Genomic DNA, 23,986 nt, shown 5'->3' with positions numbered 1-23,986 from the left:
ACTGGGGCATACGTCAGTAAACACAGCCATGTCTACTCCGTCTTCAAACGCAAGGGACACTTACCTCAGTCAACGATTTCGGAGAGTGAATGGGGCGTGGAAGAGGCATTTTGCCGTATTCAATATACAGTAAAGGCGTGGCAAACTTGAGCACACGCAGCCATATCCATAGGCAAATTGAGGGTGGGTTTCGTATTGCCTGAAAACTCCCCTCCAAGCCTGGGGCACTGTATAGATGAGGTGGCTGGACCCTGCTCCTGCTTCACACAGCTCTGCTTGAAAAGGGAGAGCTGCATGCACCTAACAGTGGTGCACGCAGCATTGCCCATGTATATTATGGAGATAGGAAGAGTTGGAGAACAGCCAAGCACTGTCTAAAATTATAGCTACGCCCCCATACATGCTGGTCATGCCCACTGGCGACGTGGTGTGGAAACCCCCCTCTACAAATCCTGCGTTTGCCCCTGACGTCCTAATCAAGCTCTGGATTCAAAGTCACTTCTCTTTCTGCCGTATCTCTTGCTCCAGGTACAGGGCTAGTCTAAGTCCTGATCAGTAGTGATGACAGTCTTGTATGCCTGCTATAACATGTGTATGCCTGCTATAACATGTGTCTGCGATCAGGAGCAACTGTAAAAATGTATTTTATGCTCAATAGACAGTAAGAACATCCTAATACATGTATTTCATGGGGGCGGAATAATATTTTAAAAAACACTTTTTTCCTATTTACTGTCACTAATTATCACTAATGCCTTTATTAATAACATATTATTAACAGGTGCCATTTATTTAATATATATATTTTTTGCGAATAATCCACACCAGCAGTGTCTTGTGTAGTGGAGCACAGCAGACAAATTCAACAGCACACTTATCTTCAGATTCGTTCCTTGTTGAATTCAGATGAGAAGTATGCAGGGCCAATATGCCTGCGTTTTTGAACAAAGCACGTCGCACTCAGGATGCGTGTCTTGATGAATCAGGCCCAATACCTCATGTGCCTGCATGCCCATTTACTAAGTTATATCATTATACTTTATTATTATTATTATTATTGTAGATTTTTCAGGCACCACAGTGCTCCACAGCCTCATACAGTAGGAAAAACAGGACATACATAAAACAAGGGCATACAAGGCAGACAAAATAAATGCAGACATGAAAACAAAGGGTTTGGGGGGGCACTGCTCATTTGAGAGTTTACATTCTAAATGGAAGAGGGCACAGCTGTAACAAGAGGAGTCAGTGTGGCTTAGAGTGGAGACTGGGACAATTGTGAGGGTATATTAGTGTGAATAGTAACACATACTTGCCAACGGGAGACTCCCGCATTTTGCGAGAGTCTCCCGGACTCCCGGGCGAGTGTGGCAATATCCCGGATCTGCCCACTTCACTAGGAAGTGCCCACTTCCTAGAGAAGTGGGCAGAATTAGCTCCCAAACGCCGCGATTCTCTGTGAATCGCGGCGTTTGGACCCGTCCCCAGCTGTCAAATGACACTCTTGCATCATTACGTCTCGGGGGCGGGTCCAAAATGACTCACATTTTGGGGCCCCGCCCCCATCACACCCACTTCTCCCGAAACCAACTTTGTCAAGTTGGTAAGTATGTAGTAACATCAGGGATAAGGTAAGTTTTAAAAAAGAAATGGGTTTTTAGAGAATGTCTAAAGATTTGAAGGCTGTGGGAAAGCCTGTTTGGGCATGATAGGGAATTCCATAAGTGGGGAGCAGCACGGGAGAAGTCTTGAAGTTTTGTAAGCGCTAGTGAAAGGTGGTTACCAGAGACGAGGCACAGGTCAAAGGTAGATCTAAGAGATGGAGGGAGAGTATTTTGATATGAGATTTGAGATGTAGGGGTAGTGTTGAGTGCTTTGTAGGTAAGGGTGAATAATCTGAATTGGATTCTGGAGGACACAGGGAGCCAGCGTAGGAATTTGCAAAGTGGTGCAGCAGATATGGAGCGGTGAGAGAAGAAGATTAATCCTATCATTTTCCAGTTTATAAGCTTATTCCTTTTAACTTTAAATACTGTATCCAATTTCCTACCACTTATCCTGGACACTTTTTATTGCAATACAATTTTCTCTTTCATTTCTCCCTCTATTTCCCCCCCCTTTATTTAATTCTAATTCTGTTTTTATTTATATATCATTTTTGTCTATGGATCAGTTTTATGATATACATATCTTCTGAGCCATTCCATCTGTTAAACCCTTTATTTATACTCTACATCACACAATGTTTTTCCTGACTTTTCACTAACCAGATATCATCCAATGGATTATATCATGGATTTTCCAGATAGTCCATTGATTATTTCATCCTTTTTATTACATCACTAATCCTTTTATCTACTATCTTCTCTTCTCTTTAATGATTCTGTGTCCTTAGAAGACAGATGTTTTATATACTTTAAATGAGTTCTTAGGAGATCGCTAATAAAATCAATGCCTACATTAACCATTAGCTTGCAGGCACAAACATTATCTGTACCCAATCTGTTTCACTATTTGTGGCACAAAGTATGCACATGATTTTATCTGCAATCAACAAACTTGCTTTTTCTTTATTTACACTTGTTAAATAGGAAATGAGGTGGTGTTCTACATGATATTCTAATTAATCAATTAAGGACTAATAGATAATCAAAATTTTATAATTTGTTCTGTTTATCTCCTAGATGAAAGGTAGTGGCTGATTTATACAATAAAGAAGGACAAAAATATCATTTAACTTTTCAATGAAGAAGAAATCCAACAAGAATAATTATCCATTCATTTAAACCTAAACTTGTCTGCTCCTTACTATAACTGCTTGGAAAACTGACACAGTCCTGAAATGCACGGTGGCTTAGTGGTTAGCACTTCTGCCTCACAGCACTGGGGTCATTTGTTCGATTCCCGACCATGGTCTTATCTGTGTGGAGTCTGTATGTTCTCCCCATGTTTGCGTGGGTTTCCTCTGGGTGCTCCGGTTTCCTCTCACATTCCAAAAAAACATACTAGTAGGTTAATTGGCTGCTATCAAATTGACCCTAGTCCCTGTGTGTGTGTGTGTGTGTGTATGCTATGGAATTTATACTGCAAGCTCTAATGGGGCAGGGACTGATGTGAATGAGTTCTCTGTACAGCGCTGCAGAATTATTAGCACTATATAAATAGCTGATGATGATGAGATACACTGTTTCATCAAGGCTTTGGAGCCAATCATATACTGCGTCGCTAACTATGAGCATGCATGTTGCAGGAAGCAGCAAACTGGATTTTCTTTGGGTATATGTCCGGCACTAAAGCTTCTACAGGATATCTTTTCTAACATGGTTACATAATGCAAAAAGACATTTTGTAAAAAAACAAACAAATTTGTAAAAAAAATTGCCACGTAGTGTCCCGGAAAGGATTTTTTTAGCGAAAGTAACACTTACTTTTGCTCGTGCCCCATAGAGGTGTGAATAAAAGTAAGCGTAACCGTATAAACGGTAATAAAGCATGGCCGCAATGTTATCAGGAACATCGCGGCCAACTGAATCTGCCCCTATATCTATTGAGTGGATAAGTATGTATTGAACAGTTTTAATTGGATAACATACTGACATTTGGATAGTCAATTTTTAATTTTATTGTTATACACACAAATATTCAATAGTGCACAAAGTCCTGTCGGAGTCTCACCTGATGAGAATAAAACCTTGCTCATAGAGGTGAGGTTTTACTTACCGTAATGCCTGTAAGTGCGCACAGGTATACATTACGTAAGGCTACCCCGGGACTTCTAGCAGAATTGAGTTCTCCTCATTTGGTTTTTAGATTTCTGTCAGTGTCGCTTACATTTTAGAAGGTGGAAAAAATGTAACATTACTTTACCACATCATTTAAGTCTTATATATGCTGTCATCAATAGCACTTTTAAACTAAAGAAATATTTTATTTATTGCAACTTTCTGTTAGTAATATCATCTGATTTCATTCATCCTTTCTTGGGGAATTAACAAACATTCTCTTCCACTCTCTGTCATATTACATATGCAGCATTTATTGACATATTAAAACATTCGCCACTACTTTTTCCTAGAAAACAAACCCAGCATATATTGATTTAATGTTTTATGTTCTGCTTTTATTTACTACATGTCACCTTCTTTTTAATTGTCATGAATAAATCTGTGTTATTTATTGATTAGCCATTGATCTTTGTATTTATATCTCCCACATTGAGGGCGCAGTTGCTTATTTCTATCATTACTCCTGCCTTTTCTCACTCTTAGATGATCTTAAGGTGATAGCATTTCCCTGTGCTCTATTCATTTCTATCTACCTTCCATAGCATATATGTCATTTGAGATTTAGGCTAATCCCTGTGCTTCATGTTTTTAGCTTTTTTTTGTCACAAAAGTGGCACTTAGCCTAAAAAATATTTTGATATGTTGCATTGATTGTATAAATGAATCATGTGTTGCTGCTAGCATAGTTCTGTTAAAGCCTGGTCAAGTGTTCTAATGAAAGAGTGATAGGTGACATGTATGTCGCAGTGGAATTTATCTTCTTATCTTATATAAATATATATTAAATCATCATCATCATCATCATCATCATTTATATAGCGCCACTAATTCCGCAGCGCTGTACAGAGAACTCACTCACATCAGTCCCTGCCCCATTGGAGCTTACAGTCTAAATTTCCTAACATACACACTCAGACAGACAGAGACAGACAGACTATGGTCAATTTGATAGCAGCCAATTCACCTACTAGTATGTTTATGGAGTGTGGGAGGAAAACAGAGAACCCGGAGGAAACCCACGCAAACACGGGGAGAACATACAAACTCCACACAGATAAGGCCATGGTCGGGAATTGAACTCATGACCCCAGTGCTGTGAGGCAGAAGTGCTAACCACTTAGCCACCACTTACTATTCAATAGTAACTATAAACAACAATTAGAAAAGAAACAATGAGTTATAACAGCTACAGGTATCCACAGCAAACCTGCAGAAATGTAGACACTAATAAATCACCACAAAATAAAAGAATAAGTGGGAAAAAAAAATAATAATAAAAATATATATTCAATTTTGCATCAAAGTAGCTGCAGGGTATTAAATCTGCATTATTTTTATATCGTTCATTTTTGGTAGGGTTTTGTAAAAAAGATCTAATGAGTAACAAAACAATTGACATTTGCATTCACGGAGGTTATATGTATGTGGTAAAGCCATGGGTCCAAGACCTATCTGACAGTAAATCCCTGGTACATGCACAGCACATTGATAAGTGTAACACTCGTCGGAAAGGAAACATCATCATCACCATTTATTTATATAGCGGCACTAATTCCGCAGCGCTGTACTCACATCAGTCCCTACCCCATTGGGGCTTACAGTCTAAATTCCCTAACACACACACACACACACACACACACAGACTAGGGTCAATTTTGTTAGCAGCCAATTAACCTACCAGTATGTTTTTGGAGTGTGGGAGGAAACCGGAGCACCTGGAGGAAACCCACGCAAACATGGGGAGAACATACAAACTTCTCACAGATAAGGCCATGGTTGGGAATTGAACTCATGACCCCAGTGCTGTAAGGCAGAAGTGCTAACAACTTAGCCACCATGCTGCCCATACATCAGGCGACTGCTATTTAGAGGTAAAGTGTAACCTAAGAGCTAAATAGAAAATTGTACCAAGTGATTTGCATTTTTTTTTGCGTTGCTTATCATCAAGTACATAAGACTGACACGGGAGGTTACAACCGCAAATGGAGAAGAAAAGAAAAACACTTATTCAGTTTAAATGGATAGAAGTACCAATGGTGTAACATTCAGACCACCTGTCAAGTCTGTGGGATGACAGGTTTGGGGATTTCTACGATAAGGCTCTTCCTCATTTGAATGCAACACTATCTTTCACAATGCTTTTTACTAGCAAAATGAGCAGGAGATATGAAATAAGTAAATAAATTGTGTGAAGTTCCCATGTAAATCTTGAGAACGCCACACATCTATATCGTAGTGTCATGTGTCTAAGAAATCCACCGAAAGACAGTTAATATCTACATCATCATTTCAACCATAACAAAAGGACACATTTATAAATGCTGTACACTAATAGCTATCACACGCCGTAACCTCATTCCATTTACTGTTTGTCATTTCAAACCTGGACACTATTTAATTTCCTGATGTGATAAATGGGCGTCTCATTTGGTCACCTTGTTTTTCCAGTTTAAATCTGAATATCTGTAAAGAGGTCAGTTACTTTATTGAGTTGAATGTTCATTTTCATAGTTCTTGAGATATTAATATCTTTCATGCCATTTCTTAATTTCTGATAAAAAAAAACTGCATCATCTGCAGATAAATTACATGTCTAGCAATTAATCAGCCTAGTAATCTGGTAATTGAATTATCAATCAGAATTTGAATTGTCAGCCTCAATTTGTCAGGGCTGTCCAGGGGGAATGAGTAGCGGCTGAATATTCATTTGGAACCAGCAGATAAACACAATTAATTAATGTGTGTATCCTTCTGCCTGCTACACCCATCAAAAGGAATTCATCCTGTGTCCCTGTGATGTAATAAAACTACCGACATGTAGTATATAAAGAAGAAGCTAAAGAGACATAAGCTATCCAAGTCTAAATCTAACAGATTAAGTGAAATCTGCTATCTAAACATTAATGCTGTGCTGGAATCTTTCTACCAAGATAATAAAAGTTTGCCAGCTTCTATACAATCAAGTAGCAGTTGTAGTAAATACTTCATAGAAAAGTGGCTAATCAAATCAGGTGGCAAATACACTGCATACACCCCGTTCTATATGTTTTAATAGGTGGGATGGGTCAGATCACCATGTCTGACAGCCATCTCCTCCCTGTAGATAGGGTTATTAAGTTCAGGTAAAGGTGTGTGTTTAAGAGGGTCACAAATGGTTCTATTTGAGGAACTAGAAAACACCATCATTCCTTGTTGATGTGTCACCTATCTTCATCAATCTCCCTTGCCACCCTAACAGTAGACTGCACATATATTGTTTTATACATGTCCAAAACAGAACTTAACATCTTCCCTCCTGCCAGAGTCACCACCTCCCCTCAAATCTCCCTCACTAACACCACAATTTCACAAGCTCACTGCCTTGGTGTCACACTTGTCTCCGTACTCTGCTTTATCCCTCACATCCAGACTGTCTTCCAGTCCTGTCATTTCCACCTCAAAACATGAAAAATATGCCCTTTTCTTACCCAACATGCTACCAAAACACTTATCCATTCTCTCATCATCTCCGGTCTCGACAACTGCAACCTCCTGCTATCTGACATATTCCCACTTCAATTCCTCCCAAATGCCACTTGAAGATCGAGCTTTCTTTCACACCGCTCCAGATCTGCACCACTTCGCAAAGTTCTACTCTGGCTCCTGTGTCCTTCAGAATCCAATTCAAATTACTCAGCCTCAACAATACCACCCTTCAAATCTCATATCAAAATAATCCCATATCAAAATACTCTCCCTTTTGCCCTCTTAGATCTACCTCTGACCTGCCCCTTGCCTGGTAACCATCTCTCACTCCCACCAACAACACTTCTCCCATGCTGGTCCCCACTTATGGGATTACCTACCACGCCCAAACAGGATATCCAGACTTCCAAATGGTCAGGCACTCTCTGAAAACCTCTTTTCTAGGGGTGACTTTTTTCCTCGATAACACTATTCACACTAATACACCCTCACAACTAGCCCAATCTCTACTCTGAGCCACATTCGCTCCTCTTGTTTCAGATGTGCCCTCTTCCACTTACAATGTAAGCTCTCTAATGAGCAGTGCTCCCCAAACCCTTTGTTTTCATGTCTGCATTTATTTTGTCTACCTTGTATGTCCCTGTTTTATGTATGTACTGTTTCCCCTACTGTATGGCGATGCGGAACACTGTGGCACCGTACAAATCTACGATAATAATAATAATACTGAGTCGACTTAGCTAAATTCTGATCTGAAAATGAGGCAAACTGTCATTTCCAAGAAATTGTCGGATCTTGCGTGTGTTGGATAGAGATCTTCTATGTATATATATATATATATATATATATATATATATAGCCCTTCCTCTTGTTCTCAGCTGTATCCTCTTCCACTTAGAATGTAAGCTCTCTTATGAGCAGGGCCCTCCGTATCCTTTGTGTTCATGCCTGCATCCATTTTGTCTGCCTTGTATGTCCCTGTTATATGTATGTACTGTTTCCCTATTGTATGGCACTGAGGAGCACACTGGCGCCTTGCAAATGATAATAATAATAATAATAATAATAATAATACAGTTGTGGCACTAGACTTTGTAAGGCATAAGGAGAGTCAGCTTCAAGGTTCAAAATAAGACATACAACACAAAAACAAACCCTCTCACAATGATGAAAGGAAAAGTTAAAGTATTTGCATATATTATGTAGGCAGATTTATGCACTGTTATCATGATCTTTTAGTATTTTACATTTAGGGGCATATTCAATTGTTGGCGGAAACGGCAAAAATCTTGCGCTTGGCGCACTATTACCGTTATTACGGTACTTTTCTCGCTGGATTTCAGCTCGCAGCTTCCTGGGCCGTGAGCTGAAATCCAGCTTACTATTACTGTAATAACATACTTGCCGACTTTCTTCAGCTCCCTTCTGGGAGCCAGCCAGTGGAGGGGGGCGTGAGGGGGGCGTGACGGCCAAAATCGCGTCATTTTTGGCCCCACCCCCTGTTACATCATGACGCACCCGCATCATTTGACAGCGGGGGGGCGGGAATCGCGGCATTTGGGATCTAATTCTGCCCACTTTACTATGAAGTGGGGCACTTCCTAGTGAAGTGGGCAGAATTCGGGAGATTGCCACACTCGCCCAGGAGTCCGGGAGACTCTCGCAAAATGCGGGAGTCTCCCGGACATTCCGGGAGAGTTGGCAAGTATGCGTAATAACGGTAATAGTTTTAATGCCGCTGGGATTCGGAACAATTGAATATGCCCCTTAAAATCCAACTGATATTTGATTTCCATTTAGAAGAAACAAACTGATACCATATAATGGTGTGTAGTTCTTGCAGTTTAAACTAAAGAGTCTGTAAGGACTTCAGACAGTTTATTGACTTGAATGTTATTCATTTTTATTTTCCTTGAGAATTTAATATTCTGTGTCCTATTTCTTAATTTCAGTTTGCAAAGATTTGCAAAAAGCTGAGAACAGATGATTTTGAAAACCCAGCTATAATGGCACATGTATCCAGAGCACTGATTGGTCAGCGCTCTCTACACATTAGAGACCACAGTGGGTTAAAAATGGGGAATTCGGTGGCAAGAGAATCAGCTGTTAAAACTCCACTTCAATGGAGAATATCTTAAATGCCTGGGGCCCATGTCATGAAATCTGGGGGGAAAAAGGGGACACAAATAGTAAAACACTTCTAGGAATGGACAGCTAACGAACTAACTGACATATGTCTCTTTTTAACCTATGGTGGGATACATAGTGATACAGTGGTTAGCATTGCTGCCTCGAAGAAACGGGGCTTGGTAGAGTGCTATCCAGGTATTCTTATTTATACTTCAGTTACTGTATCTTATAGCAGATGTACTAAAATTACTTCAATGTAACAATAACAAGGGTGAGCTAAACATTTCCTTGGCCTTGTCTAGACACTACTATTAAACAGCACAAAGATTAAAAACTGCATCCATCAAAAGGTGTTGTGACTGTGTGCACACAATGATTTATCTCTAGCCTGGCATTCTACCTCCGTGCTGCAAGATAACAACAGATGAAGAATTAATTCTTACCAATACTTTTCCTGAGGCTTGTGTAGTAATCATATTCAATCTCTCCCTTTATTTTTTCAAGCAATTTCTCCAGAGCTGGATTTTTCACAAGTTGGCTAGGCACACTTGATAAGATTGCATCCATCTGTTCCTTCTTCTGGGGAGCCAGCATTTCTATCTGAATCCCGTGGTGTATGTAGTAAAAGTACCTCTGAAACAGTTACCAGAGTTGTTATTTAGCAATTAACATCAGAAGAAAGTCAGTGTGAATATGGGGAGAATGGAAGCATAGTTCTGTCATATCAGCTGTGAGCTTGCACCTTGTTAACCCTAGATAAGAATGCATGTAATACGTGAATAATGCTGCCCAGGAGTATTTATAAATTGGTTTATATTCTGGGATCAATACATATGGCTCAGCAAGCAGCATTATTTTCTCAGTTCAGAGTGGGTATTTGCAATGTACAGATATTAAATGATGGGAATGAGCAGGAATCTCATCAAATGTAATAAAGAGAATCTAACGTTCTATTTTTTTTTCCCTTTTGTAACTGTGTAATGTAAGTATTAAGGGTGTAATAATATACAAAATATTTTTGTTACAGTAATTTGCCTGATTTCTATGCTGGTGCTATTAAGTGTACTAACAGGTCTCACCATTAATACAATTCATCATCATCAACATTTATCTATATAGGGGTGTAGAAACCGGGGGGAAGAGGGGGCAGTTGCCCCCCCCCCCATGATTTCTGTTGGGTGAGCAAAGACTATGTTTTGCCCCCCCATGAACTTCTACACAAAAGCCGTCATGCTACTTTCTGAAGTCATGGTATCTGTTCTAAACTTAGTACAAGTACCAAACGGTCTTTAATATAGATTGTCTTATAGATTTAATACAGATTGATTGATTTGTTTATTTTAAAAAACCTCTAAGGGGTATATTTACTAAACTGCGGGTTTGAAAAAGTGGAGATGTTGCCTATAGCAACCAATTAGATTTTAGTTATCATTTATGTAATGCATTCTACAAAATGACAGCTAGAATCTGATTGGTTGCTATTGGCAACATCTCCATTTTTTCCAAACAGCAGTTTAGTAAATATACTCCTAAGTGTTGCGCTCATAAACATTTAATAAATAATCTGTATTGATGATAAACAACTATTCACTTTACGTTTACCCTGAATTCCGTGTGGTGCGTCCAGTAACAAACATGAGATATAGCAATTTAAATGTTAATGTTTATGCATGATGATGTAATTGGGGGCATGATAAGGTCACAGAATATATGCAAGTCAAAATTAAATTGTGAGAATACAGTCCCTAGAATGGAGTGCTGTCCAAGTATTTATGTGAAGAGATCTACATATTATTATACTATATTATGTGCTCATAGACCAAATACTACTGTATTTAAAAAATGATGTCATTGGACTTTATGGATGAGGAGATTGTATCAACGAAAAAAGAACGGAATGACCGCCTGTTCCTCAGCTCCCTAATAAGACCACATTTAACTTCCACAAACTACATGTAAAAGCTCCTGTAATTTCGCAGAACTTATAAGATATGTATATCTAAGATATGCACATATGATTGATGTCTAGCTCATCGCCAGCTTTTATGCTCTGTAATTTTTCATTTTTAGACGCTTGTTAAAGACGACAAATTCTGACTTGATATGTGCCCCGCTTTAATCACATATTGTTCTTTCAGTTCAGAAGAGACTAAGGGGTAAATGTATCAAGCTGAGAGTTTTTCGGCGGGTTTGAAAAACCAATCAGATTCTAGCTATCTTTTATTTAGTACATTCTACAAAATGATAGCTAGAATCTGATTGGTTGCTATAGGCAACATCTCCACTTTTCAAACCCGCCGGAAAACTCTCAGCTTGATACATTTACCCCTAAATATAAATATGTAGAAAAGTGAGGATTCCTAGGTAGAATCACATAAACATACAGGACCTGAGTCATTAAGGAGAACAAAGCAAAAAAGAGGAGTAAATCTCCGGGACAAACCATGTTACAATGCAAGGGGTGCAAATTAGCTTATTATTTTGCACATAAGGAAAATACTGGCTGCTTTTTCATGTAGCACACAAATACTTGATAGCTTTATTTGTACACTGAAATTCAGGGGGCAATTCAATTCTGCCGCGAGTAAGGCAGCGCTAAATCTATTACCGTTAATATGGTAATTTTAACCCTGCTTTCTGTTCGCGGCTCAGGGAGCTAGATTTGAAATTACCGCAGTAACGGTAAATATGCGCAATACTACCGCAATGTCGGTAATAGTGCGCAGGCCACGTAACTTTTTACAGTAATGCGCCCAATTGAGTTCCCCCTTAAAGTTGCTCTAGGACATATTTTATGTAGGGCAATAATCATATCAATTCATATTCTTATTTTATTAATTAACATCAAACTTTTATAATTTACATTTAAAAATAATAATAATACATTAATAACCAATCCTCTTGGGTCATTAAAAGACCAGCATAATATTGTTAAAATCATGTGATATGTAAAGTGTGTGTGAATCAAAAGCAGTTTGTTGAATGCAACACCATAGTGAACAAATAAATTCCACGCATAAAGGTAGCATAAACTAAGCGTACCCGCCAATAGGCGTTGTGCTTACAAATGTATTGTCAAGGCAAAAAAGTTTGACAAAGCATTTAACACCAGAACGCACATTGGTATGTATGCTAAAAACTTACTACTTATATCCCATAAATGTTTATGTTCAATATGATGTAACTACCCAGATATTCAGTCTACTATTATTAGGGTTAGAATGCAGTATTTTAGACTGCGAGGGGTAGAATAGACAAATTATCAGAGACTATACCTAAATCAGAGAAACAGTGAAGCAAGTTCTGAAAAGACCAATTGTAGATGGGACCACAAGATTATCTAAGCACAAACTTAACCAACATTATAGCTGACTGGATTCTATACTGAAGCATCAAAAGATGACATATACAGATTTGAAAGCTTCAATAGTGATACACATACTTGCCAACTCTCCCGGAATGTCCGGGAGACTCCCGCATTTTGCGATAGTCTCCCGGACTCCCGGGCGAGTGTGGCAATCTCCCGAATTCTGCCCACTTCACTAGGAAGTGCCCCACTTCCTAGTGAAGTGGGCAGAATTAGATCCCAAACGCCGCGAGAATCGTGGCGTTTAGCCCCGCCCCCCGCTGTCAAATGACGCGATTTGCGTCATTACGTCGCGGGGCCAAAATAACACGATTTCGGCGCCCCGCCCCCCGCACGCCCACCTGCTACAGAGAGTCTCCCGGACACCAACTTAAAAAAGTTGGTAAGTATGGTGATACACTCATAGGATGAATGCAATATATGGATACAAACAGTAACAGAGCTATTATTAATTTACAAATGGCTCTATCGGGGCACCGACAGAGAATAGGGGAGCAAAATAAACATAGCTTTAATCTGACCCTGCCACTGATACAGTCAGAGGGTAGGGATAAAGATAATGAAAACCACTGTGTGGATATAGAAGACGGAAGAGCTGAGACATCATAGCACTACACTTATCCAGCATAAAAGTTCAATCAAAATGAACGACTTATGTATTGACCAGCATGAACTTGTCTTTCCTATATGCTGTTCATTACATGAAATCCAAATATTGATGTTATTTAAATTATGAGCATAGAAAATGAACTGTGCATAAACATATTTATATACTTCGACTTCATGGAAAATATCATGTTATTATCTATGTATTGTGATTTAATTATACTTCAGGAATAATCACAGATATATTCTATAATATGAAAGGAGTATTGGAGATGACCTGCTATTCAAATTAAAGAATGAACTTTTATCATTTTAAACCTGTGTTGTCTTGGTATTGTTCTACTTGGTGCCAGAGGTAGAGGTTATCAGCAACTGGGGTCTAATCCTGATTGAATTTTCTTTTTAATTACATTACAGTTGGCTACAAACAGGGCGGTAACTAGAGCAGTGCAAGAGGGGTGGCCGCCTGGGGTGCAAACGTGAAGGGGGCCAAAGGGAATTAAAATTTTAGATTTGGTTATACTTGAGGGTGTCACATTTCCCTCTTGCACCAGGCGCCAACATTTCTTGTTAAGGCTCTGGCTACAAGTTAAGTATATCGGCCCTCATTGAAAATTAGGAGTAAATTCAGTTAGGAGGTACAATCTTGTACCTTGGCAAAATAATAATTCACCGAAGTGGGGTTAAAAATAAAATGTGCAGTCAGATTTAGAGTTTGGAGGGGTGGGTCAACCTAACTCAACTCTAAATCTCAGCATAAAAATAAAGCTGCCCAGTATTTGTATGCTATAAGCAATAGTAGGCAGTATTTTTTCTGCATGCAAATAAAAAACTACATTAGCACCGACTGCAACAAGGCTTTCTAAGCACAAAATTGCACCCTTTATCTAGATTTGCTTCTAACTGTATATGAGGCCCATTATGTTTATGTAAACATACATGTTAGTGAAATGAGGGTTTTATTTTAAATAAAATATAATAATTAATAAAGTTGTTGCCAGTATATATATTTTTTTTTTTTCAAAAATGCATCATTAAAGTGGTTCAATGTGTATAACTTGGGGGCATATCATTAAGGGGTGCAGGAGATATGATGGCTACAGACAGAATTTGGAAGTGAGGTGGACCCAACCAGCAATGTCAGTCCAAGGCCCCTAGTCCCCCTGAGGCCCCCACTTTGCTCTCAAAAGAACAAAGCAGCGGCCTCTTCTGATCGGCATGTGTGCCGTACCGCACATGTTGAGAAGAGGTTCCTGTTCTATTGGCCCAGCAGGCGAAACCCTATAGGACCCAGGAGGCGACATAAGCATCACCAGGTACCTACCCAAATTTTGCTATGTGGCCCTGTGATGCACGTGACTCATGGGATTCCTCCATCCTCAAACATCATGGTGAGCAATTTTATGCACCATCACCTGCAGGTTAGTGATCATTGCTATACAGTGCACCCTATACTACTTGCATGGGATATGGATTCCAGCAACTGTTTGGTATGCATGATGATCAAGGAAGTTATTTACTGCATAGAAATGTTGCTGAATCAGTAACTCACGTTGGCCTAATTGTGCTGTGTACTGAATTTACTCAAGTAAAGAGCTGCCATCATTATGTAAATTCTCTTCTAGTCAAGAACAGTTATAATCATGCAGATTCATCTCTGGTGAGGACCTGTTGATTATATAAAGTTGATTCTTGTAAGAAGAACTTCTGAATTTGAAGTTATATTCTGTAAATGCAGTAAAGCTGCACATTTATTGTTCAAATGTTATCATTTAGGATGCAATGTAGTGCTCTCTTCTTGTTTGTCAATATAGACAGTGGTTGTATGGTGCACCTATCCCACTGGCCGATAATAAAATGAAAGCTGAGGCAGTAGACAAAGGCTCATAGTTATAAAGAGAGCAGAGGTACTTCATCCACCCTTAGTGGTGCAACTATAGTAACTGTGTATATGAACCTTCTCCTTATATATATTAAAGGATTTGTACATTCAGAAACAGAACTTGCCTGGGCAACATCAAAAGGACTAATTAGATTCAGGTCACCTTCCTCTCGCTTAAGAAAACTATGAGTAGAAAATCTAAGCACCTGTCTGGCAGTGGATTGGTTACATGTATTTGCCTTTACTGCTCATAAAAATCACCCATCTTAACATTTGTAAACATGGTCAGTATGCTCTTCAGAAATATAATGTAATCAAATTCTAAAATGGGATTTTAAAAACACGCATGATTGGTGCTGGAAGATCACATGTGATTTCATTGATTAGTTCAAATTCACTATGGGCCTGATTCATTAAGGAAAGTTAAGCAAGTAAGTAATAAACTAATTTGCACCCCTTGCATTGCAACATGGTTTTGTCCAGGAAACTTGAGTAAGAAAACTTACTCAATTTTTTGCTTAACTTTCCTTAATGAATCAGGCCATATGAATTTAAGATCTCTGTCAATGGGCCAGCTAATTTGAAAACAGTCTATAAAAGCACAATGGTCATGGTACTGACCAATGGATCACTGATCATAGTTGGAAGCAAAAGGCCCAACCCCAAGCCTGTCGCTTCCAACTATGCAACATTGCCCACATCCGGTCCTTCCTCTCTCAGGATGCCATAAAAACTATCATCCATGCAATCATCTCCTGCCTCGATTATTATTGCAACCTCCTGCTTACCGACCTCACCCACTCCCAACTCGCCCCCCTCCGCTCTATACTCAATGCGGCTGCAAGACTCATCTTCCTTTCACACCACTCCTCCTCTGCTTCCCCTCTCTGCCTTGCCTTACACTGGCTTCCCTTCCCCTACAGAATCCTTTTCAACCTCCTTACCATCACTTACAAGGCTCTCTCCCACTCTACTGCTCCCTATATATCTAACCTCCTCTCCAGTCACACTCCTACCCGCTCCCTGCGCGCGGCCAATGACCGTCGCCTCTCCTCCACTCTGATCACCTCTTCCCATTCCAGAATCCAAGACTTCTCCTGTGCAGCCCCCCTTCACTGGAACGACCTCCCTCGCTCCATCCGTCTCTCTCCTAATCTGTGCTTCTTCAAACAGGCACTTAAAACTCACCTGTTCCTCAAAGCCTACCAACCATCCACTTAACCCCCTCATCTCCTCCTCTTGTTCTCCCCTCTCTCCTCTCGGCCCCCCTTTTCTCTCCCCCATGCTTCAACTGGCTCCCCTTTGTGCCTGATTTTTGTTTACCCTCCCTTAGGATGAGCAGGGCCCTCTTCCCTCATGTCTCCATACCTGTTCTTCTGCTCCGTCTTTACTGCATTAGCCTGCTTGGAGTTTCTGAAGTATTGGTATTTTTTGATTACTGTTCAGTACTGTTTCACCCTGTATAGTCTACTGTTTGTACTGTGTACGGCGCTGCAGAAATCTTGTGGCGCCTAACAAATAAACAATAATAATAATAATACTGCTAAAGGGAGAGCTAAATACCTGCTATATAACAATACTTGATGTGTTTTTGCTATTTCATGTCATACTGAAAAATGTAAGATATCAGGTGCATTTTATAAGTATTATATTTGAAAGGCATTAACCTCCAGGTCTCTCTGGGACGGCTTCTCCTCTTGTTTATATGCTACCTCTTCATGTTGCAACATAACATGTAATTGTTCCTCCGGAGTCATTGGCCTGCTCACTGGACAGACCATACTGTCTCTTTGTGACATGTTCTCATCTAGAGGCAATGGTTCAATGGCACTCTGCCTGGTCATCGTCCATCTGCATAATAATAATAATAATTTAGCTGCAACGATTACATTTTCAAGCAGAAATGCTTAGCTGTAACATTGAAATTTAAAATTAATATTATCAATGTTCCATTCAATATTTATAAATCTGTATTTTGAAAGCATTAAATAAATAATAATGATAAATTTATAGAGATGATAAAGCACAAATCTGTTTCAGTATCTCACGTCATCAGCTCAGAACATAATATTATCAGAGCTTCTATGTGTGTACGGGGCCTTCAGAGACCCTTTTAGAGACTTAGGATCTCTATGAGTGACAAGCTTTATTACCTATCACAGTTATACCTGTTCCTGGGAGACAGGTTTGCCTTTTTCTGGATGCATGAAACATCCTTTGAAGCTGAATCTATTAGTTAAGGAAACTCACTGACAGCTTGTTACTACACAGATGTGAGTGTGGAGACCCATAGAGGTTATGTGTCATAGTAGTTAACACAGGATGTGTTATAAATAAAAGAAATAGAACACCCCAAAAACAGGGGGGTCATTGACAAGAGGGAAGGAATCATAGCCATTCCATAAGCTACTGTGCATATAGTATTTATTAAAAGTTTTCTAAAACCAATACATGGCACCACCCTGCCACTTGTAGCAAGAGCCAGACTACAGAATTATTGTCCACTTCAGCCATACATTTAAATGGCCAAAGGAATCCGGCTGTTTGACTTCTCTGGGGGGGGGGTATATTTACTAAACTGCCTATAGCAACCAATCAGATTCTAGCTGTCATTTTGTAGAATGCACTAAATAAATGATAACTATAATCTGATTGGTTGCTATAGGCAACATCTCCACTTTTTCAAACCCACAATTTAATAAATATATCCCCTGGTGTCACTGGGACCTATTACTGAGGATCCGAAGATGACCTCACACAAGCCAATAGAGATGATTTGGAGGCATCTTTAGACCAACTTTCCACTGAAAAAAATGTTTTATCCTTTGAATAAATTACTTTTTCAATGTTTAAAGTTTTAAAATATTTTTTTTAATCATTTGTAATTATTTTTTTTACTTTTTTTCATATTGGTGGAACTGAAATAGTCCCCTAGGACTTGGGGTGCCAGCAGCTACTGATTTAGCGTAATGTTAAATTACTAATCTTCATATAGCCTTAGGTCAGTGATAACATTACAGGAGCATTTTGTTCTTCTACACTGAAGGTAAACAAAGCCAGATTTAAATGCTAGCTACCCATATTCCAAGTACAGGAGAAATATATTGCCTATTGGCATATTATAATAGTGATAGATGAGCCTGGGGCTCATCACTCTGTGGTGGAACCTATGACTACCCCATCTGAGTTCCATATCTTTATTTCATTACAATAAAGCTGGTGAGAGAAATAGTCTCTGCACAGAATGAATATTAAAGTTGCTGAACAGCTGGATCCATCACAGATAAGTGGCTAAATTACACAGGGCCGGTCATTCAGGTGCCATTCTAGAAGACTGGACTGCACTGTGCACGTAACTAGTCTGCACTCTCCTTCACAACCATGTCAACTGATTGTACACAAACACCAATAGAAACTACCTCCTGACAGACAAATTCACTTTTTGCCAAAAAATGACCAAATTGGCTGACCAAAACTGCACGGTTAAGACCACTGAGTAGAAAAAAAGAAAAGAAACAGTTATAATGATGTGACTTACAATAAGTAACATCATGGACTTGCTTATCTACAGGAAGACATGCAACAACTCTGCTCATAATCTCATTCACCCCAAAGACAGACCCAAAGCTCTCAACAAGCCTTGCCACTAAAACTGGCCATAGGCCTATCTCAGGCGGATTTGGATATATACTGTACATACATAGATGTATATGGCCATATTGGAAATATGTGAATGCTGAAAGTCTGAATGGGACAAAGCAATATTGATGTGGTTGGATGATGACCATATCAGCATCATCATTTATTTATATAGCGCCACTAATTCCGCAGCGCTGTACAGAGAAACTCGTTCACATCATTCCCTGTTCCAAAGGAGCTTACAGTCTAAATTTCCTAACACACACACACTCAGACATAGAGAGAGACTAGGGTCAATTTGATAGCCGCCAATTAACCTACTAGTATGTTGTTGCAGTGTGGGAGGAAACTGGAGCACCTGGAGGAAACCCACGCAAACACGGGGAGAACATACAAACTCCACACAGATAAGGCCATGGTTGGGTATTGAACTCATGACCCCAGTGCTGTGAGGCAGAAGTGCTAACCACTTAGCCACCGTGCTGCCCATATACGTGGTTAAATAAGGTGAAATCTGACAAAATTTCCCATTTGTACCCGTCAGATGTAGATTGAGATCAGCTGGCGTCTTGTGCCCATACACGCACTAAATGTCCAAATCACAATCTATATGAGCTCTTTAAGTCAGGTCTCCAAACTCAGATGCCATAATGGGGAAAATGAGGTAGAGATTGAACTGCTGCATTATAAACATGCTGCATGGGGAGAGCACAAAACCAATGAAGATGTTTGTGTGAGAAGGTAGGATTGACTACTATAATACCAGTGTGATATTAATCTGCCTTCTGTAAATCACCATTCTAATAATGCAAGATTCATTATCATGTTTATTGCAAATAGCCTATTATTTAACTAGTACACTGTGTTGGAAAAAAACTAGAACAGTATTAACATAGATAAAGTATTATCTTTTATGTATTGTCTTTATTGTTCCAGCATAAGATGTGGCTCTACCTTCATACATATGTTGTATAATGCAGACACTTATCTATCATAAATTCCACTTTGATCGATGGCTGCAGTATACAGTAATAAAGTGCACATTTCCAACCAGATTTGTGGATTGAATTTGCTGCTCATGTTATTGAAAAAATTCAAATGATAGATCTCAGGAGCTCACGTTTTCTAAAGCAATATTACTGGAGATAAAGGTGTCGGGAGGAAGATTTTGGCTTGGGGCGGACTTTTTTGTTTCCTTCAATTATTCATCATGTGGCTGATCAGCAAGAAAGATATTTGAAAAGATACTTATAAAACATTAATTCACTTTTGTACCGGATGATGTCATACATCTCTGCAGAAAACTCTATGTTATAAAGATAGTTAACTCTTTCCATGAAACACAAGCCTGTACTAAGAAACTAACACTGTACTTCCAAAGCAGCTGAAGGGAAATTGCCATAAGATGAGAAAAGCTAAGAATCCCGTCATAGGTGGCACAATCCTAAAGCCGGCTAATTATACCCTTCACCTATTCTGGACTCCTTTGCTATCCTTGCGAACACCCACTGATCATAATACTTCTCTGCTCCATTCTGTTGAATATCATTAACATATAAGATAGAGGGAAGGAAAGTGCATCAACACCTATGTAAAATTGTATTGTGAAGGGATTATAAAAACAAGACTATGATTGATAGGCTTTGTGATGGGATAATGAATTATGGAACAGAGACAAAGTCAATAACATCAATAACAGTCTAGTGAATTGTGGAATCATCAGTACTGGTAACATAGTTCATACAAAGGGAAAAAACACCCAAAACAAATAATGTAAGTAAGGCTTTTAAATATGAGTCATCTTTAAAATTAATTCCATTAAAAAGATTTTCTAGAATTCAAAATACTTTTTTATATGAAAATGTCCTTTTATATATCCTCTCCTCCCTACATATATAATGTGTACCCTTCTCTTGGACCTCTTTACTCAGCAGAGCTGAGTGACGCTCAACACGCCTCTGCTTCACTGCGACATAAAGACATTTCAGTGTCTCACTGCTAAAGGATACATTTACTACTTGTGCTTATGATTGGTCCATGTTATGTGTTAGGTTAAACATAGAGCATGGTCTAGACCAGGGTTTCCCAAACCCAGTCCTCAGGGCTCCCCAACAGTGCAGGTTTTCTGGATCACATGTGACATAATTAGGACCACCTGTGGATCTGTTACAATGTATCAGTCAGTAATGAATACACCTGTGCTCCAGCAAGGAGATATGGAAAACCTGCACTGTTGGGGAGCCCTGAGGACTGGGTTTGGGAAACCCTGGTCTAGACTAATTGTAGGAATACAGTTACTACATCACCAGTAGCTGCACAGAAAGGCCAGTCGCCAAGGACTGCTTTATTATCGGAGGCTGATAAAGCTGCTGCCTAATAATTGCCACACACACACTTTCCCCACCAATCTTTATACCGTCACCTTCTGTATCATGTGTTCCCCACAGCTCTTACATTGTAAGGTCATTTTGGCAAGGCCATCTCTGCCTCCTGTTTTATGTCACTGCATGTAATTTGCTTGTGTCATGTCATAATCCTATCAATGTACAGCGCTGTGTAATATGTCAGAGCTTTATAAATAAAAAGATAATAATAATAATAATTGTTGGTATCTCCCCAACACCAGCAAGTTCCAATTGAATTTCTTTATTGTTATTTTAATCACCCCAAGCCTGTGGATGAGAATGTTTTGTTTGTGATCATTACGGTGTGCAATAGGACCCAAACCCTCCTTTGTCCATGTAATTGAATATCTTACAGCGAAAATTGCTATTATGAAAAGGATACACATTGAGGCTCTGTTTCTGGGTGAAATTTTTCCTGTGCTTGGTCTTGGGGACGGTATTATCTTTAATATTTCTGCAAGCTTCAGGTCACGTGCTGAGGGTGAATAGTTATTGGCTATAGAGTTGCTTGTATTTCGGTGAAAACGTTGTTCTTTGAAAGGAGCAGCCAAGGTCCATGATTTGCTTTGCATCAACGGAGGGTAGTTACTGTGCTTGAGAACCAGCTGGAAGAAAACAACAATCATTACATTACGATACTACCTATTTCCTTGCTGTAAATACCTGAAATATCGAATATCACCATTACTGTGAGCTTCAATTGCAATTAAACCTAATATACAAATTATCTATTATGAAAGTGATACTTAAAAAATTCACAGTTTGAAATTTAAAAGCTAAGTGCAGTATACACACGAAGACTAGACTGTTTCAAAAGAATGATTAGCAATCGTTACTGATCCGATCAGCAGTGTCTGTGTACATGCAACCACCACTAGTTAATCATTGAAATTGATTGTTTGCGAGTAGACAATTGCAAAGATTTCTGTTTGACAAAACCCTTGAGCATATACAATACCAACGATCATTGGTGTGTCCTCCAATTTTGAACAGATACACATAGTCAGGTAAGGCAAATGATGGATATTGGCAGGGTAGACAAACAATTTTTAACAATTGGTTTTGGAGTTCAACTTGTCGTTCTTCTCTACACATTCATCAGAAAAATTTTCTTTCGCCAGTTGTTGCATGTTTTAAGCGTGCACTTATGGGGGCTTCCAACGGCCCGGGAATGGTGCAGCGTATTGATTTACAGGCTCCTCCAGGACCAGCCAACTTACTGCATACAAGCGCAGATCTTTGCGCTCCATTCCTGCCTCCTTTCCCTTCTGTATGTGCCAACTTCTCTCTCCCCCGCTTACAGCATGTCTTGTGGTCTGCACACCACTTTATATGCGCACCGCCGTCGTTGTCTTCCATATGTGCAGGAAGCAAAAGAGGCAGACAGTTGAATCTGCTTCTGAAATGTTCAGCGCTGGATGATGGAAGGTAAGTGTGTATTTTTAAGGACTTGCTAGGAAACAACGTGTGAGTGCATATTTATTTTTTATGGTGGGATCTCCTACATATTGCTTATTTATACTGATCTACTGTATGCTGGCATTGTGAATGAAGCATTCAGGCTTCTCCTGTGCCAGGAAGGTGAGCTGCTTTAACATAGTTGTGGTTTAAATTTTAAGCTATGTCTTAATAAAACAGACTGTCTTCGCCCCTGTTTCTAACATCATTTTTAACAGTGTCTGTGACGAAACGAGTGTGATAACACTGTAACCATCCTGTTCCTCGTTTCTCACATAATGTGGATTATAGCAAGTACGTTTTATAGCCCTTGCTTTTGTTCCCCAGCTCAACAGACTACAATTGCAGTATCTAATTACATGTGGATAAGGGGTCATTGTAGCTCATTGTAAATATGTATAATGTTTACTGTATATTGGTGATGAGGCAGTCAGGTTGTTATTCATTGTCCTTAAAGTTAAGCCAGGGGGTTATGGGCAGGGATCAGGTTGCATGATACTGGAGGGGGAAAACTAATTAGTTTCCATTGTTCTCACAAGTCTAGTTCAGACATTTTGTCTAGAGCCCAGCAGGGGACTTTCTGTGGAAGTACAGCTCATCTCCACTCCCCCTCCAACACCCTGATACAGCACCCACCAATGGTTAAGCAGGATAGACCCAAGGGTTTGCTGAGGGAGGGGAAAGAACTGTGGAAATTTGACCCTAGATATAAGGAGTCACTCCAGGGGGAAAGGTAGCATTAATTCTGTGATTTGATTGCTGGAAGGTGCAAGGTCTGATTTTGAGTTGTCGTCCTCTACCAGAGTCTACATATGCAGCTGAGAGAGATCCATGGGTCGTCAAGTCTGGACATCCAGGTGACTGTAACTCCTTAAGCTAGTGGGGTAAGGGACAGATGATGTGGAAAGCCTGCCTGGCATTTATTTACTGTGTGTACATAATAATCTAGTGATTGTTTTTATTACAATAAATGTAATTATTAACTTTCTAACTGCATTTGCCTGAGTGACTATACGACTCCTAGAAGGTACTGGCTAGACTTCCCTAGCATAGAAATGCACCCTTGGGTGGACAGCCATAGTGAAGTGGGTAGAACTGGGCCAGAAAACCCGGTATCTTCACAGTGTCATATAATCCAACATAAGTCAGATGATGTTCACCTTCACAAGTGACATGCTTAGTAAACATCTGAGGTTAAAGATTACCTTACCTTTTTGATTTAGCATTGCATTAGTGTCAATGTAATGTG

General features: G+C 39.5%; 1 protein-coding gene across 1 annotated transcript in view; it reads right to left on the bottom strand.

The window, feature by feature from the left end:
• DNAH3 (dynein axonemal heavy chain 3) overlaps nt 1-23,986 on the bottom strand; it is a 245,542-nt gene that overhangs the window by 198,714 nt on the left and 22,842 nt on the right. Inside the window, 4 exon segments of the mRNA XM_075179716.1 lie at nt 9,824-10,013; nt 16,903-17,086; nt 17,389-17,458; nt 21,662-21,884. Of these exon segments, the coding sequence (XP_075035817.1) occupies nt 9,824-10,013; nt 16,903-17,086; nt 17,389-17,458; nt 21,662-21,884 (667 nt within the window).

Source organism: Mixophyes fleayi, chromosome 7 (assembly GCF_038048845.1).
Source record: "Mixophyes fleayi isolate aMixFle1 chromosome 7, aMixFle1.hap1, whole genome shotgun sequence".
In the NCBI taxonomy this organism is placed as follows: Eukaryota; Metazoa; Chordata; class Amphibia; order Anura; family Limnodynastidae; genus Mixophyes; species Mixophyes fleayi.
This window is presented reverse-complemented; position numbering and strand designations above follow the sequence as displayed.